This window comes from Gorilla gorilla, chromosome 5, assembly GCF_029281585.2.
Source record: "Gorilla gorilla gorilla isolate KB3781 chromosome 5, NHGRI_mGorGor1-v2.1_pri, whole genome shotgun sequence".
In the NCBI taxonomy this organism is placed as follows: domain Eukaryota; kingdom Metazoa; phylum Chordata; class Mammalia; order Primates; family Hominidae; genus Gorilla; species Gorilla gorilla.
Window position 1 is genome coordinate 59,684,722 of NC_073229.2, and position 18,194 is coordinate 59,702,915.

General features: G+C 45.3%; 1 protein-coding gene across 4 annotated transcripts in view; it reads right to left on the reverse strand.

Moving 5' to 3' along the window:
• The window catches only part of MED20 (mediator complex subunit 20), a 49,149-nt gene that overhangs the window by 24,180 nt on the left and 6,775 nt on the right, over nt 1-18,194 (reverse strand). For 2 of the 4 annotated variants that reach the window (XR_010134075.1, XR_010134074.1), the window contains exons 3-4: nt 13,449-13,702; nt 11,177-11,448 (exon numbers count right to left, since the gene is read on the reverse strand). Coding sequence is in view for 2 of the 4 variants with exons in the window: in XM_004044006.5 (XP_004044054.2) it covers nt 11,233-11,448; nt 13,449-13,702 (470 nt within the window). In the remaining 2 variants the exon portion in view is untranslated. Of the gene's footprint in view, nt 1-9,512; nt 11,449-13,448; nt 13,703-18,194 lie in introns of those variants that run through there. The other 2 variants (XM_004044006.5, XM_063707139.1) reach the window with 1 other exon arrangement.

The window sequence follows — 18,194 nt, forward strand, 5'->3', positions numbered from 1 at the left end:
TTATTCTGTTAAAAGACGTTATTTCTGTGTTGTTCCTAAAGCAGCAGCCCTCAAACCGTGGGGGTTCCGGAGGCAGCGTTTGCAAAAGTTACTATTGGCTCCCAGGCGGGCGAGCACGTGTCTGGCTTTTGCCACTGATGACCCAAGAGAGATTCAGCTGTTTTATGGAAATCCCCCACAAGTTAGAGGATCGCTGCCGGAACTGAAAAAGTTCAGCAGACTGTAAGGCTTGGGAAATAAACCAGACTGAGTTGGTAGTGGTCCATTGGGAAACAGAACAGCACCTAAGCTACAAAAGGCTTAGGTTAAGCAGTCTCCTAGGTGCACTGTCTTGAAACCACTTGCGGGGTGGTAGTGGGGGGAGGGGATGGGAGTCTCCCAAAATAAGATCAACAATTTCAACACCCAACACATAGCTAAGGCAGATAAAGACTTACATTTAAATATAAGGACAAGTAAAAGAAACAGACATTAGCTATAGTAGTGGCTCAAGTTACACACCTGTAAACAGGAGAACTAGGTAAGCACAAAAAAAAAAGAACACCACACACAATAGGAAGGGGGAAACTACAATGCCTGGACCAAGCGCTGTGTAGGCAATTTATTAACAATTTGCGCTTTTAAAAGAGGTTTGATAGGAGGAGAGGAAGTGGAGTGTTTCAATTTGGTTTTGTCGGGATTTATCATGAGGTTCAAGACCTCAGAGTTAGATTCAGAATTTAGCTCTCCCTTTGTCGTCCATCACAGTTAACATAATTCTTTTTAAGGAATTCTTAACATTATAACTCTAATTATCTGTCTTATTCCCTTACTCAGCAATCCCCAAGAAAATTCTTGGAGAAGAAAGATTGTTACTTATTCAATGTTAGTTCCATAACAAGGTGCTTTTGCTGAGTGAAGAATTTGGGAGCCACTTAAAACTTCCAATGGAAGGGATGCTCCCAGAATAGCAATACAGGAGGAAAAGTTTCTCAGTGGTGTGAGCATGTATTAGATTAGTGTTCTCAAAAGTGTGGCCTGGAGGCCCGGCACGGTGGCTCACGCCTGTAATCCCAGCACTTTGGGAGCCCAACGCAGGTGGATCATGAGGTCAGGAGATCAAGACAAGCCTGGCCTACACGGTGAAACTCCGTCTCTACTAAAAATACAAAAATTATCCGGACTTGGTGGCGTGTGCCTGTAATCCCAGCTACTCAGGAGGCTGAGGCAGGAGAATTGCTTGAACCAGGGAGTTGGAGGTTGCAGTGAGCTGAGATCGTGCCACAGCACTCCAGCCTGGCAACGGAGTGAGACTCCATCTCAAAAAAAAAAAAAAAAAAGTGTCACCTGGAAAGGCCTAGGGATCTCTGAGACCCTTTGGGCTGGGGGGATAGTGGGGTGCCTGAGATCAAAACAATTTTCCTAATAATACTGAGACATTATCTGCATTGTCACTGTGATGACATTTGCACAATGATACAAAAGTAGCAATGGGTAAAACTGCTGCCTTAGCACAAATCAAGGCTACTGCACCAAGTTGTGCTAGAGGTCAAGGTATTCTTCACTGCTACAGTAAAAAAAACACCTGTTTCAGGCCGGATGGGTGCAGTGGCTCACACCTGTAATCCCAACACTTTGGGAGGCCAAGGCAGGTGGATCACTTGAGGTCAGGAATTCGAGACCAGCCTGGCCAACATGGTGAAACCCCCCTCTCTACTAAAAATACAGAAATTAGCTGGGCGTGGTGGCACGCACCTGTAATCCCAGCTACTCGGGAGGCTGAGACAGGAGAATCACTTGAACCTGGGAGGCAGAGGTTTCAGTGAGCCGAGATCGCACCACTGCAGTCCAGCCTAGGCAACAGAGTGTGACACTGTCTCAAAAAAAAAAAAAAAAAAAAAAAAAAAAAAAAAAACCACCTGTTTCATTTAAGAGATCTTTGATGAAGACAATAAAAATTGTTTTATTTAAGTACACGTTTATGTGATTAAATGCATGTATGTATGCATCAAGCACTTTTAAGTACAACATTTGTCTTGAGGAAAAGCACTCTTGCAATTTGAGTTTGGAGCTGAATTAATAGCTTCATGGAACACCATTTTTATTTGAAAGAACAGCTAACAGACTAGTTGTTCACTGGATATTTGGCAGACATGTTCTTAAAAATAAAGTAGAGCCTGATAGCATTGTCGGTTATGACAAAACTCAAGCCTTTATTTTTATTTTTGGAGATGGAGTCTCACTCTGTTACCCAGGCTTGAGTGGAGTGGCGTGATCTCAGCTCACTGCAACCTCTGCCTCCCAGGTTCAAGCAATTCTCCTGCCTCAGCCTCCTGAGTAGCTGGGACCACAGGCACACGCCACTAACGCCCAGCTAATTTTTTGTATTTTAGTAGAGGCAGGGTTTCGCCGTGTTGCCCAGGCTGGTCTTGAACTCCTGAGCTCAGGCAGTCTGCCCGCCTCAGCCTCCCAAAGTGCTAGGATTACAGGCGTGAGCCACCGCGCCTGGCCTGATAAAACTCAAGCATTTAAGTCAAACAGAATTTCTAACAACTGACTTGTATCTCCCAATGTAAGTTTGATAGCTTCCCATGACTTTTTCTAATAAGACTGGTAGTGGGCCAGGCACGGTGGCTCATGCCTGTAATCCCAACACTTTGGGAGGTCAAGGTGGGCAAATCATTTCAGGCCAGGAGTTCGAGACCAGTCTGGCCAACATAGCGAAACCCCATCTCTACTAAAAATAAAAAAATTAGCTGGGCATGGTGGCGCATGCCTGTAATACCAGCTACTCAGGAGGCTGAGACACAAGAATTGCTTGAACCAGGGAGGCAAAGGTTGCAGTGAGCCGAGATCATGGCACTGCCCTCCAGCCTGGGCAACAGAGCAAGACTCTGTCTCACAAAACTAAAATAAGTCCGGGCACGGTGGCTCATGCCTGTAATCCTGGCACTTTGGGAGGCCGAGGTGAGCGGATTGCCTGAGCTCAGGAGTTCAAGACCAGCCTGGGCAACACAGTGAAACCCCATCTCTACTCAAAATACAAAAAAAATTAGCTGGGTGTGGCGGCGTGTGCCTTAGTCCCAGCTACTCGGGAGGCTGAGGCAGGAGAATTGCTTGAACCTGGGAGGCGGAGCTTGCAGTAAGCCGAGATGGTGCCACTGCACTCCAGCCTGGGCAACAGAACGAGACTCCATCTCAAAAAATAAAATAAAATAAAATAAAAAATAAAAATAAATAAATATGATTTTTTGATACTGTATAATGTGTCCACATTTAGGAGATGTGTAGTGTTTTCCAAATGACCAATGCATGACACTACAAAATCACACATTAGTAAAAGATCCATTCAAAGTGCAAAATAAGGCCAGGTGCAGTGGCTCACGCCTGTAATCCTGGCACTTCGAAAGGCTGAGGCAGGTGGGTCACTTGAGCCCAGGAGTTCGAGACTAGCCTGGGCAATATAGCGAGACCCCCATCCCTAAAAAGAAAAAAAAAAGTGCAAAATAAACCAATAAATATTAATGGAATATAAAAAGTTCACTAATATACTTTGAGGTTCCACACTGCAAATAACCTTTAGCAGAGTTTTGATAGCATCAAAGAATATCCACAATTATCTGAAAAAGTTATGAATATACTCCCTTTTTCCAAATACACATCTGTGGGAGGTTGAATTTTCTTCATATTCTTCAACCAAAATAACATTGAAACAGACTGAATGCAAAAGCAGATATGAGTATTTCACAGTCTTCTATTATGCCAGACATTCAAAAGATTTATGAAAATTAAAAACAATGCTACTCTTCTCAAGAAATTTTGTTTGGAAAAATAATTACTTTTCCTTAAAAATATTTTATCAGCCAGGCACAGTGGCTCATGCCTGTTATCCCAGCACTTAGGGAAGCCAAGGTGGGAAGATCGCTTGAGCTTAGGAAGTTTGAGACCAAGCCTGGACAACATAGCAACACCTCATCTCTACTAAAAATAAATTAGCCAGATATGGCAGTGGGCACAGGTAGTTCCAGCTACTCAGGAGGATGAGGTGGGAGGACTGCTTGAGCCTGGGAGATGGAGGCTGTAGTGAGCTATGATCATGCCACTGCATTCCAGCCTGGGCAACAGACCAAGACCCCATCTCAAAAAAAAAAAAATTAAATAAATATATATATATATATATTGGCCAGGAGCAGTGGCTCACGCCTGTAATCCGTGCACTTTGGGAGGCCATGGTGGGTAGAACACCTGAGGTCATATGGTGGCGGGCACCTGTAATCCCAGCTACTCGGGAGGCTGAGGCACAAGAATTGCTTGAACCTGGGAGCCAGAGGTTGCAGTGAGCCGAGATTGTACCACTGTACTCCAGCCTAGGCCATAGAGTGAGACTCTGTCTCAAAAAAAAAAAAAAAAAAAAATTATTTATGTTAACATGTGATGGGCTTACTGTTACCTTTAAGCAAATTAATAAATATTTAGGCCAGGCATGGTGGCTCACACCTATGATCCCAACACTGGGAGGCCGAGGATCACTTTAGCCCAGGAGTTTGAGACCAGCCTGGGAAACGCAGTGTGACTCTGTCTTAAAAGATAAAAAATTATAGAAAATTAAAAGACAAGAGAGCAGAGATGGCATCTTCTTGCCTACAAAACATTCTTCATATGTATTTTCCTTTGAGCCTCTCAACAACTCTATGAAATATGGAAAGCAGGCATCATTATTCCCACTGTACAGATGAGACTCAGAGACAACAGCTTGATTGAAGTTACGTGGCAAGTTAGGGCCAGTGCTATGGCTAGCACTCAGCCATCTGTCTCTTAAAGACGCATTCTCTTCCCTTGAGCAGGCAACCCCAGAATACCCGTCACCTTCACATTCACAGCCTTGCCTTTCCTACATGACAAAAGACTTCTACTCTTGAATTCTGACTTCAGGACAATCTAGGCTACATAAATGTGGTCCCTAAACTCTCTTTTTAAAAGTCTCCAAAGAAAATTCAGTTGAATTCATATTAATCTTAAAAATTAATCTGTGCTATCTCATGGTGGGGCAGGGGTCTATGTTGGGAAATGAAACAGAGAATGCAAGAGAATTAGGAAACTTTGCCCTAATCATTTCAATAATTTTTTAACTTGATAATTTCATCACAGAGGAAAGGAACTATTTCTCTGCCTCATCAATCACGTTTTTCTGAAAAATGAAGAAGTATATGCATTATGCCAAATTCCATTACAACAGAATACTTGTCAGACCCCATGGAGTGTCATAACAGAAGAGTAACTCTGAAGCCACAGAGGTAGCTATCAAGATTGCTTCATATATATTTACTCCTGCCTATTTTCAAAAGAAAAAGGGGAAACATAGGAAGATAGCAAAAACTCAGTCCATCTTCCCAGAAACTGTCTGAAAGGCCCAAAGGATTGGCTATAAAATGAAGAAGGAAAATCCTCTGGCTTGACACCCAAATGTAAGGTCCAGAAGGCAGGGAAAGATCCTGCTCACAAAAGCTGGCTGGACCAGTCTCAAACCTGCTTAACTTTGTCCTCATACTGTTTCCATTTCAGGATTTGCTCTCCCTTTAGAGACTCTTTTTTGGATCACAGATTTTTTTCTTTTTTTTTTTTTTTTGAGACAGAGTCTCACTCTGTCACCCAGGCTGGAGTACAGTGGCAAGATCTCGTCTCACTGCAACCTCCACCTCCCAGGTTCAAGTGATTCATTCTTCTGCCACAGCCTCCCAAGTAGCTGGGATTACAGGAATGTGCCACCACGCCCAGCTAATTTTGTATTTTTAGTAGAGATGGGGTTTCACCATGTTAGTCAAGCTGGTTTTGAACTCCTGACCTCAGGTGATCTGTCCACCTCAGCTTCCCAAAGTGCTGGTATTACAGGTGTGAGCGACCACGCCTGGCCGAGATGTGAGTGTTGAATGATGGTCAAGCTAGGTGATTTAAAGAGTTGTTCTAACCAAAAAGACTGATTTGGGAATGCTCTACACAATCATAGTGACTCATCTTGGAGAGATCCCACCCCCAAGAAGTGAGTACTCACAAGCCAAAGACACCAAATTCTCAGGGGAGGCCCAAACTTGTAATGCAATTGGGTTCAGCCATTCCCCATGCAATAGTAACTGGGGTCTGTGGCCTAAGACACCCAGGCAGTAACAGAAATGGAGAGGGAGGGTGTGGCAAGAGAAAGGCAATGTTGGGAGTTAAAGGTATGGGGTTGGAGACCACAAGGCCATATATCAGTCCTGCCTGTCAATTTTTGACACCTGGAGCACATGCTTAGGTGGGGAACTTCTAACCACAACCCTTACCTTCCAGGATTTGGAGAGAAAAATTTCACTAACTGCCTTACCCTGAAGCCTCAGAACACACTGGGTTGGGTATATCTGGTGGAGGGGAGGAGTGGTCAGTCCCTAGGTGTTTTCTTCAGTGAAGAAGCGACACCAATGCATGGTAGGGGAAATGTGACTACTTGGTCCTTGATATCTGAGGAAAGCCAGCAGGAGGTAGTGTGGGAGCAGGGTACAGAGAATCCAGCATCAAAGAGAGACAACAGGAAAGCACAGCCAGGGCAGGAACCATCAATGGATGTAGGAAATAGACTAGACACAAAGTAGATTACAGTGGTTCCCAAGATCCAGTATTTGCCTTCCCCTTCCACAGGTTTTGAGGTTTGCATGTATCCCCTGTACTGTAACTTAATAGATCATTTGAAAAGACTCTTCCAGGCTGGGCAACAGGATGAGACCTCCATCTCTACTGATAAATAAACAAACAAACAAACAAACAAACTCTTAAAAACACGCCCATCCTAAGGAATAAAGAACTAGTTATATTTTTCTCTTAATATAAATTAGAATAAGACAGAAGTACTAGTATTAAAATGTTTCCACATTCCACCTAAAATCATTTGGCACCTCAGGGAGGTCCAGCTGCTGTACTTTGGCAGATGCTGGTAGTCAGGAGTCCTGGGCCTGAAATTTGGTCCTGACTCCACCCTCATCTCTCTGCATGACTTCTCTGGGAGCTACAGCCTCTCCATTTTACACTGAGAGAACTAAATGAGCTCTAAAGCTGCCCTGACAGCTGACAGTCAAGGTTAGCATATTTCTGTGTAGCTCTGGCAAAAGTACCCCAAGATGACATTGGCAAGGCCCTAGATGTTTCCCAGTTTCTGCTCTTTTGGGGTAGCTACAGATGGGAAAAGGGCTAAAGCATCTGGCAACAGAGGAAGGAGTGGTAGGAACATAGTCTAGAGGGGCAAGAAGAACATCAGATGTGAACCAAAAAAATATGGCATCTCCATTTACTGGCTGAGTGTAAGATTTATTTATAAAATGGGAATAATCACGTCCTTTTCCCCTTAATTTATAAAAATAGCCCTCAACTTTCACTTTCATACACAAACATTTATATCCTAAAGCACTCCTGAAAGCCCCACTCAGAAATGCACACAAGAGCTGGATAACATATGGGTCCTTCCCACAAGTCATCAATTTATTTTTGGCAACTTTGCTAGTGGAGCCGTATTTCTTAAATTATTTAAGAAATGTAGGCTGGGCACAGTGGCTCAAGCCTGTAGTCCCAGCACTTTGGGAGGCCGAGGCGGGCAGATCATGAGGTCAAGAGATCGAGACCATCCTGGCCAACATGGTGAGACCCCATTTCTACTAAAAATACAAAAATTAGGCCGGGCGCGGTGGCTCATGCCTGTAATCCCAGCACTTTGGGAGGCTGAGGCGGGCAGATCACAAGGTCAGGAGATCGAGAACATCCTGGCTAACACGGTGAAACCGTCTTTACTAAAAATACAAAAAATTAGCCGGGCGTGGTGGCAGGCACCTGTAGTCCCAGCTACTCGGGAGGCTGAGGCAGGAGAATGGCTAAGCCCGGGAGGCAGAGCTTGCAGTGAGCCGAGATCGAGCCACTGCACTCCAGCTTGGGCGACAGAGCGAGACTCCATCTCAAAAAATAAAAAAATAAAAATACAAAAAATGCTAGGCGCAGTGGCTCACGCCTATAATCCCAGCACTTTGGGAGGCCGAGGCGGGTGGATCATGAGGTCAGGAGATCGAGACCATCCTGGCTAACACAGTGAAACCCCGTCTCTACTAAAAATACAAGAAAAAATTAGCCAGGCGTGATGGCACGCACCTGTAGTCCCAGCTACTCAGGAGGCTGACGCAGGAGAATGGTGTGAACCCGGGAGGCCGAGCTTGCAGTAACCCGAGATCACGCCACTGCACTCCAGCCTGGGTGACAGAGCGAGACTCTGTCTCAAAAAAAAAAAGAAAATGGAAAAATACAAAAATTAGCTGGGTGTGGTGGCGTGCACCTGTAGTCCTGGCTACTTGGGAGGCCGAAGGAGAAGAATCACTTGAACCTGGGAGGAGGAGGCTGCAGTGAGCTGAGATCGAGCCACTGTACTCCAGCCTGGTGACAGAGCAAGATTCCGTCTCAAAAAAAAAAAAAAAAAAAGAAATGTATTACATTACCTGCTTCTTTTAGTGACACATTTCCTTTAATTGACACAAAGGAAAAAGTACCCAAGTGGCAGTTCTTAAATCTGGTGTTCTCTAGACTTAAAGCTGGTCGAATGTGTGCTTAAATGTGAAGGAAAAGAACAAAAGTGAAAAACGCTGGAAATTTAGGCCAAGACTGTGCCTAAAAGGCAAAGTGGGCCGGGCACAGTGGCTCACGCCTATAATCCCAGCACTCTGGGAGACTGAGGCAGGTGGATTACCTGAGGTCAGGAGTTTGAGACCAGCCTGGCCAACATGATGAAACCCCATCTCTACTAAAAATACAAAAAATTAGCCGGGTGTGGTGGTGGGCGCCTCTAATCCCAGCTATTCGGGAGGCTGAGGCATGAGAATTGCTTGAATCCGGGAAGCGGAGTTCGCAGTGAGCCGAGATTGCGCCGCTGCGCTCCAGCCTAGGTAATAAGAATGAAACTCCATCGCAAAAAAATAAAATAAAATAAGGGCCGGGCATGGTGGCTCACGCCTGTAATCCCAGCACTTTGGGAGGCTGAAGCGGGTGGATCACCTGAGGTCAGGAGTTCGAGACCAGCCTGACCAACATGGAGAAAGCCCATCTCTACTAAAAGTACAAAATTAACTGCACATGCCTGTAATACCAGCTACTCAGGAGGCTGAGGCAGGAGAATCGCTTGAACCCGGGAAGCGGAGGTTGTGGTGAGCCGAGATTGTACCATTGCACAATGGTACAAGAGCAAAACTCCATCTCAAAAAGTAATAATAATAATAATAAAACAAAATAAAAGCCAAGTGTAGTTAGGGATTTTACACTGCTTTTTAGCTTTTAGGGAACAGAGTCCCTCCTTATGATGCACAAGTCTAGAGAGTCTATATTTACCACAATCAACTTCTGGAGATTTTCAGGAAATGCGTTGTGTTCAAAATGCTGCCTATGCATTGTTTCATTCCATAAAAGCTGCAGCCTACAGAAAAATACAAATAAATAAACCTGGACGAGAGCAAATGTAAATCAGGAGGCCAAAAAGGTAAGATCTGTGCATTTTATTTTTGTAAACAATATCTAAAACATACCTCAATATAAAAAATCAGAAACAAAATAACAAAAACGGGGTGAGAACAAAAAGTACAGATGACAGGTTCTGTAGTTATGGTACTGAATTGAGCTTCCTGTCAGCCAAAACTAGAAGGGAAACATGACCACCACCTGACTTGTTGCAGAGGCTTTAGATCTGAGCACTTGGATCTGAAAACAGTTTCTCTTTAGATGCCTTCAAATAAGGGACAGTATCCTTGATGACAATACAGTACATACATTCATAATTCTCCAAGACCATCTCTGTGTATATCAAGGTTAACCTGGATGAATATTTCTGCAGCAGGCATGGGGTAGGCAGGCAATATGACCAAATATGTAGTTTGGAGGCTCAAATGAAACAGGAGAAAGAGCTCAGGCAACCATGAAGCATGGTGCAGGTATCAGGGTCAAGTATTCTAACCCTAAGATCGGGGTGCATGAGAACTGGAGAGGCCTCAATACTGAGACTTAAGACGAAAGGTGTGGAATTAACTTCCTAGTGTGACTAATCCAACTTAGCTCAAAGTGGCTCTGAGATCAGCCCTTCTCTCAAGTCAACTCATAAACAAATGCTTTAGTTACAGGAGGTATTAACTGCAAAATAACAGCCAAGAGCATTCCTGGGCACATCCATTGAGCTCCATGTAACAGAAGCCATTAACTGCGTCTCAGCAACCAAATTCTCTTTCATCTTGTAGTCACAGAATCCCTGAGTTTTAACTCAGCACATAACTGCCCAGATAAGAGGTTCTATGTCCCAGCATCTCTTTCAGCAAAGTGTGGCCACAGTGATTTGAGCAATGCTCAGTCATATCTTTTTTTAAAAAACTGCTCTTTTCTCTCTCTCTTTCCCCAGTGGAATGCAGATATGGAGCTGATGAGTCTGCTTTGATCTTGTGGGTAAGAAAACATACTGGGAATGGCTGAATAAGACAGAAGGAAACAAAGTTCCTGATAACCTTGTAGAGTTAAATCTGCCCTAGACCATCTGATTACCTCTCTATTATTAGGTGAGAAAAAAACAAACTTGGATCTTATAGCAGTTTGGCCTGTGGCTTAACATATTTCACAACAGAAGGGAAAGATGTCAGAAGGAGATTTCGAAGGACTCAGGCAACACCCTAGGAAAGTCAATTCGCAAATCACTTCAGCAAACAGGTCAGAAAATAGTAACTATCAAACCAGTTGTGCCTCCTACTCCATCTCTAGGATAGAAGCCCAGCCACATCCTCTGAGGGAAGGAAGAGGCTCTTATTACAGCACAATCCAAACATAAAATGCAGCATGTTCACCATCGGCCTGGGACAAACCCTCAATAGTTGGGGATATGGACTATTTCCCCCACCAGTACCAGGCAGGGACATTCCTGTCCTACCTTTCCCCTAAAGGAGGCAGGGTCCAAACTTCTCCACTCTTCATAATTACCATTCTTGAGGACAGGCCAAATCCAGTAAGGCACAGAGTAAAACAGCTGATGGGGGGCTATGTGTGAGAGTCAGGGGGTTGGGGAGGGGACTCAGCCCCAGAACAAAAGCCACAGCTGGGAACCAGAGAAGGAGAGTAGAGTCCATGTCTACCCTGGGTTTCTGGGGTCCAGGGACCTGAAAGTCAGCACCTGCTCCTCCTGTGGAGTACCCCCGGTGACAGAGCTCAGCTGGCAGCTGCTCATCACTAACGAATCCCAGCCACCGGCACCTGCTGCTGCTTGCGGATCTTGTTGAAGAGTTCCATATACTGGACCATGGTATCTGCTGGGCCGTAGACCGCATCATGTCTGTTCCCAAACACTGCGGGAGCCCCTGGTGTGTGGCTGCCTAGAAAGCTCTGTAGGAACTCGAGCAGCAGACTCCAGCAGTCACTAGCTACCACACAGGGGCCATACTCCACCTGGGAACCAAAAGCACAGAGAATGAGGGTGAATGAAGGCTAAGACAAGGTCTGCTTCTCTTATACCTCCTGCCTCCTGCTCCCATCTTCCCCAACCCCGAGCTAAAGACACACACCTCCTAGCACAGTATTGGTCCACAGGAAACATTCAACCTAAACACTGGGCTCAATACCCAGCATCTTTAGGCATCTTTGACCTTCTCATCCTGGAGCTGTGCCAACCCGCAGCCCTCCCAGAGGACTCAGAAGCAGATCTGGGCCCCTTTTGATGATCTCAGGACTGTGTTGTCCCTGCTATGCTGGGTAAATATTCAAGGAGAGCTCAAGAAAATTCTAAGAGACACAACAAAGAGAAAGAGAAGGAAAATGTGTGTGGGGGTGGTAAGTAGAGAGTAGAGTGGACACATATGCTCATGAGTTTTTTTCAAGACCAAATTTTACTCCCTAGGTAGAACCAACCTGGGTTCTGACCCTAAGAAAGAATTTCCCAAATAGTGTGTCATGGGCCAAAAAATATACATCTTAGGTTTTCTCCTTCTGCTCTCTTAATTTTTTACTGGAGAGATGGCAGGGCAAAATTACTGGCAACCCTAAGGAGAAATAAGTAAAGAAACAGGTGGAGTGTGTTTCTACTACAAGATTAGAAATGTGGAGGATAAACAGCGGGTCCTCAGTGGGTCTCAGCAAATCCAAGGTCTATCACAAGCCGAAAGGGTTAGGAAGTCTTGGTCCTAGAGGTTGCTGAGCAGAAACTACCACTAATGCCCTTTTCTCCAACTGGGATTCTTCCTAGACTTATCTATCCCCATGTCTCTACATTTTAAATCCCTACATAAATGCTGATCCTCAGGAAGCATCACAACCAAAGTCAGCAGTGCTCACACTGGCCTGAATTCCCAGAGCCAACTGCCTCTTTTATAGCATTTTCAGACTAACTTCAAAAAGAGTTTGTGTGTTTCAGCCTCACTCTTAATAAATAAATCACAAATTTTCAAAGGGTAGACCTGCAAGCTTACTTGTTTTCTTATCTCAGTGCTGGGCACATTATAGGTTGTGAACTTTCCTTGGTCCCAAAGAAGCCAGCCACTGCTACACTGCCACTCTCACTCCTTGTCACTATATATGTGTATGTATACACAGACACACACACACACTCTCTGTGTCACAGATGAAGTGATCTCACACACAAACACTCTTTCTACCATGAAAGAAAGCAGACAGCATGTCAAAAGGAAAAGCACATTTTTGCTTCCCACACTATCTTAAAGCATACTAAGGAAAGGTATATGGGCATATGTGATTTAGGGCCCACCGCCAGAAAATTGTTCTAAGAGTTGTCCTGGTCTGCTCCAGAACTTCTTGTCATGGGCGACTGTCCCTCCATATCATAACTCACCTGCCTTCCTTGACTATCTTTTCCCTTCTCCAGCAAGCCACCCTTCCTAATGAAGCTTTCTGCTTGCTTTGAACCCAGCTTCCCACTTCCTACTTCCCAGCTGTGTTAGAGAGTCTCTGAATAATTAAAGAAAGGATAGAAGATTCACGAAGAGGAAGCATAGATGCCTTGGAGTCAGGGATCAGGTAGGCATAAATATCTGTTTAAATTGAGGACTGGAGGCCAGGTGTGTTGGCTCATACCTGTAATCCCAGCACTTTGGGGGGCTGAGATGGGAGGATCAATTGAGCCCAGGAGTCTGAGATCAGCCTGGGCAACATAGGGCAACAACATAGTAAGACCTCATTTCTACTAAAAAAAAAAAAAATTTTAATTCAGTGGGTGTAGTCCCAGGTACTTGGGAGACTGAGGCGGAAGGATCACTTGAGCCCTGGAGGTCGAGGCTACAGTGTGCCAAGATTGTGCCATTGCATTCCAGCCTGGGTGACAGAACAAGACTCTGTCTCAAAAAAAAAAAAAAGAGAGAAGAACTGGAAAATCTTCAGAGCCCTTTGCTAAGCAGCCCCCTCAGAACATCCTGCTCCTATTTTCACCAAGGTCTTACCTCCACAGAGATGCCCCGGGCACTGGGCCCCATTGTGACCGTGCCCACCTTCACCAGGAAGTCACAGTACTGGTACCGGGTACCCCGGGTCTCAATCTTGCTGGCCTTAGCACTCTGGAAAAAGCCCTTGAGCTTCACCATAAGCACATCAAAGTTGGTGTCAGCAATAAGGCAAGGGCCATTCTCAAAGAGGGCGAAACAGCTCAATGGGTACTCTGAGTTGTGCATCACATACATCAGCTTCCCGGTCTGACCTGCAAGGGACAGAGATCCTATTCATCATCAAGACTTTCACTGGCAAACCCCAGAGTAGAGTCAAATGACTCCCCCCGGAATGAGGCCAGACAGCAATCTGGCACTACCTCAGCAGTTCTTGGTGGGGGGTGAGGGGAATCCTCTCACTGACAGCCTTTTCTAGAAAGGTAGGGGGAAATAGCAGGAGAGGCAGCATGTGGTAAAACCCACCCTGCTCTACAGAAAACAGTGAGGGGCACACAGGGAACTTTAATAGTGTTGATCATGTTTTAATTCTTAAGTTGAGTGGTGGGCTCACAGATGGTCTATATGTAAAGTCTAACTCCCACAGACTTTACGTATAATCTTTTGTATATTATCATATATTACCTAAGTAAAATGAAAGTAACAGCATTTGGGCATGCCAAAGGAAGTAGCTGCTCCCTTCTTCTGCACACTCCTCCTCACCTTAGCCTCCTCCCTCTTTGAGATCTAGTAAATGGTCCTATGGAAGCAGCAAAGGGGAGTGTCTGAGCATAAGCAGGGAAAGGTAGATGGGATCCAAGCTGTGATAGGTCTTATCTACCATGCCTCAAGCAGTTTAGACTGTATCCTGAAACCAATGGCAAACCGTTGGAGATTTTTAGAAGTCTAGCCAACTTGGGAAGCAAGCAGCACACTACAGCAGAGAGACCTCAGGATCTGGATCAGAAGATCAACTTTCAAGCCCCAGCTCACCCCTTCCAGTCTCTAAAATATGAGTTTTCTCATTTATTTCCATAGGCTATTTGCAATAAAAATGGAAAGCTATATACATTTAGTTAAGTAGAAAACAGAAGAAGGCAGGGCTGGGCACAGTGGCTCCCACCCGTAATCCCAACACTTTGGGAGGCTGAGGCGGGTGGATCACTTGAGGTCAGGAGTTCCAGACCGGCCTGACCAACATGGTGAAAACATGTCTCTACTAAAAATACAAAAATTATCTGGGTGTGGTGGTGCACACCTGTAATCCCAGCTACTGGGGAGGCTGAAGCACGAGAATCACTTGAACCCAGGAGGCAGAGGTTGCAGTGAGTTGAGATCGTGTCACTGCACTCCAGCCTGGGCAACAGAGCAATACTCTATCTCCAAAAAAAAAAAAAGAAAAAAAAAGGTAAAAACTGGAAAGCAAGATTCCTTTTTCATACGCTACAAGAATTAATGGATAGACTGCCACAATCCCACATGCTTATTACATACATAAGCCATTCCCAACACTTTTCTTAGGGCTTAAGAGATGTACAAGCAGAGGACTTAGCCCCTGACTTCAAGAAGCTGACAATCAGGCTGGGTGCGGTGGCTCACACCTGTAATCCCAGCACTTTGGAAGGCCAAGGTGGGTGGATCACTTGAGGTCAGGAGTTCGAGACCAGCCTGGCCAACATGGTAAAACCTCGTCTCTACTAAAAACACAGAAATTAGCCAGGCATGGTGGCATGCGCCTGTAATCCCAGCTACTCGGGAGGCTGAGGCAGGAGAAGCGCTTGAACCCAAGAGGCAGAGGTTGCAGTGAGCCGAGATCATGCCACTGCACTCCAGCCTGGGTGACAGCGAGACTCCATCTCAAAAAAAAAAAAGCTGACAATCTCATGAGAGAGATAGGTTAAAACTTTTTTTTTTTTTGAGACAGAGTCTCACTCTGTCGCCCAGGCTGTAGTGCAATGGCGCAATCTTGGCTCACTGCAACCTCCACCTCTTAGGTTCAAATGATTCTCTTGCCTCAGCCTCCTGAGTAGCTGGGATTATAGGTGTAAGCCACCACACCTGGCTAATTTTTGTATTTTTAGTAGAGACGGGGTTTCACCATGTTGGCCAGGCTGGTCTTGAACTCCTGACCTCAGGTGATCTGCCCGCCTCAGCCTCCGAAAGGGCTGGGATTCCAGGCGTGAGCCGCCACGCCCAGCTGAGATAGGCTAAAAACTTTTTGAAAGACCACAAAATAAAACAAGTTATTACCGAGTAAAGACCACAAGTCTTTCGGAAAAAGGAAAGACTTCAGGATAGGAAAAGATTAAAATGAACAAGTCAGCAGGAAAAAAAAGTAGGATTTGAACCGCAATATGAAGAGAAGGTAGGATCCAGCCACACAAAGGAAAGAAGACATTCTAGACGGGGGTAAGAGTGTGCGACTGAAAAGGGTGCGAGGGTGGCGAGAGCAGAGGTCATATGGCTTCCCTATATAGGCTGCTGTGCGTGAACACAGCAGGCTCTGCACAGATCCTCCAGGCCACATCCCTCCTCCTGACTGCTTGCTGACAATTCACACCTGTCACCTCATTCTAAATCCAGTTCCAAACTTCTCGACTCTGAAGAAAAAAATCCATCCAAAGCCGACCTCGTCATTCTGTTCTGTCTACTCACTGTAATTGCATACTTTATTCATACTATATGAGTCTACAAGTGTTACTGCCTTGGAAATATCTTAAAAATCAACTAAGGGGTGTGTGTGTGCGCTTAATGAAGAAGGCACTTCTAGTTGTTATAGACAATAACATTTTCTTTTTCTTCTTTTTTTTTTTTAGACACGGTGTTGCTCTGTCACCTAGGCTGGAGTGTAGTGGCATGAACACAGCTCACTGAAGCCTCAACCTCCTGAGCCCAAGCAATCCTTCTGCCTCAGCGTCCCATGTAGCTGGGACCACCATGCCCACCTTTTTTTTTTTTTTTTGTAAAGATGAGGTCTTACCATCTTGCCTAGGCTGGTCTCAAACTCCTAGGCTCAAGCAATCCTCTCACCTCTACCTCCCAAAGTGCTGGGATTCACAGGTATGAGCCACTGCACTCAGCTGACCATAGTACTTTTTTTTTGGAGATGGAGTCTAGCTCTGTTGTCCAGGCTGGAGTGCAATGGCATGATCTGGGCTCACTGCAGCCTCTGCCTCCCAAGTTCAAACGATTCTCCTGCCTCAGACTCCTGAGTAGCTGGGATTACAGGTGCCTGCCACCATGCCTGGCTAATATTTGTATTTTTAGTAGAGACAGGGTTTCCCCATGTTGACCAGGCTGGTCTCAAGCTCCTGACCTCAGGTGATCTGCCCGCCTCCGCCTCCCAAAATGCTGGGATTCCAGGCATGAGCCACCGCGCCCAGCCGACAATCGTATTTTCTATCACAGCAAAATCCTTTCATGTCTGTACCACCTTGTGAAGCAAGCAGAACCAGGTTTACTATCCCCTTTCTAAAGATGAGGAAAATGAAGCTAATTGGATCCCAGAGCAGCAGCAGTTGCAGAACCACCTGGGAACTTATTAGAAATGCAAATTACAGCCAGGGCGCTCATGCCTGTAATCTCAACACTTCAGGAGGCCAAGGCGGGGAAGATCGCTTGAGCCCAGGAGTTTGAGACCAGCCTGGGCAACATAGGGAGACCTTGACTCTACAAAAAAAATCAAAAAGTTAGCCAGGTATAGTGGCACGCACCTGTGGCCCCAGCTATTTAGGATGCTGGGGCTGGAGGATCACTTGAGCCCGGCAGGTCGAGGCAGTAGTGAGCTATGATCATGCCATTGCACTCCAGCCTGGGTGACAGAAAGAGACCCTGTCTCAAAAAAAAAAAAAAAAAAAAGGTGGGGGGAAATGCAAATTATTGTCTACTCTCCTCCAAACTACTAAGTCAGAAACTTTGGCGTGGGGTCTAGCAATCTGTGTGGTAACAAGACTTTCAGATGATGCTAATGCTGGTCAAGTGTGAGAATCACTGATCTAAAGGCACGGAGCCAGTAACCAGCAAAACTGAAGCTCCAATCCAGGCATGCTCACCCCAAGTTTATTGCTCTTTCCTGCCTGCCATGAAGGTGTTCTGTCTCCCCAACTAGACTGTGGCTTCTTGAAAGTGAGGGCCTGCTCAGCCCACACCAGGTAGTTTCACTAGAAGTCATATGCCGTCTCATATCTATATCCAAATATTTTATTACCCAAATGCTTTTGTAATTATCTCGATTCTTACTTCCTTCATATTGAAGGCAACACAAATGGTAACTTCAATTTTATCAACGATGATAAAAGAGCTCAGTACAACTCTTAGCTACCTAAATATTACTTTAAATATTACATGACAGGCTGGGTGCAGTGGCTCATGCCTGTAATCCCAGCACTTTGGGAGGCCAAGGTGGGCGGATCACAAGGTCAGGAGTTCAAGACCAGCCTGGCCAACATGGTGAAACCCCATCTCTACTAAAAATACAAAAATGAGCCAGGCGTGGTGGAGCGCACCTGTAGTCCCAGCTACTCGGGAGGCTGAGGCAGGAGAATTGCTTGAACTTGGGAGGTGGAGGTTGCAGTGAGACGAGACTGTGCCATTGCACTCCAGCCTGGGCAACAAGAACAAAACTCCGTCTCAAAAAAAAAATTACATGACAATCTCAGTTCTAAATGCTTTGCATGTATTAACTTACTTAGCACAACATGAGGAGAGAAGTACTATGATCATCTTCATTTTATAGATGAGAGAACTGTATTGGGAAGAGTCCAAAAA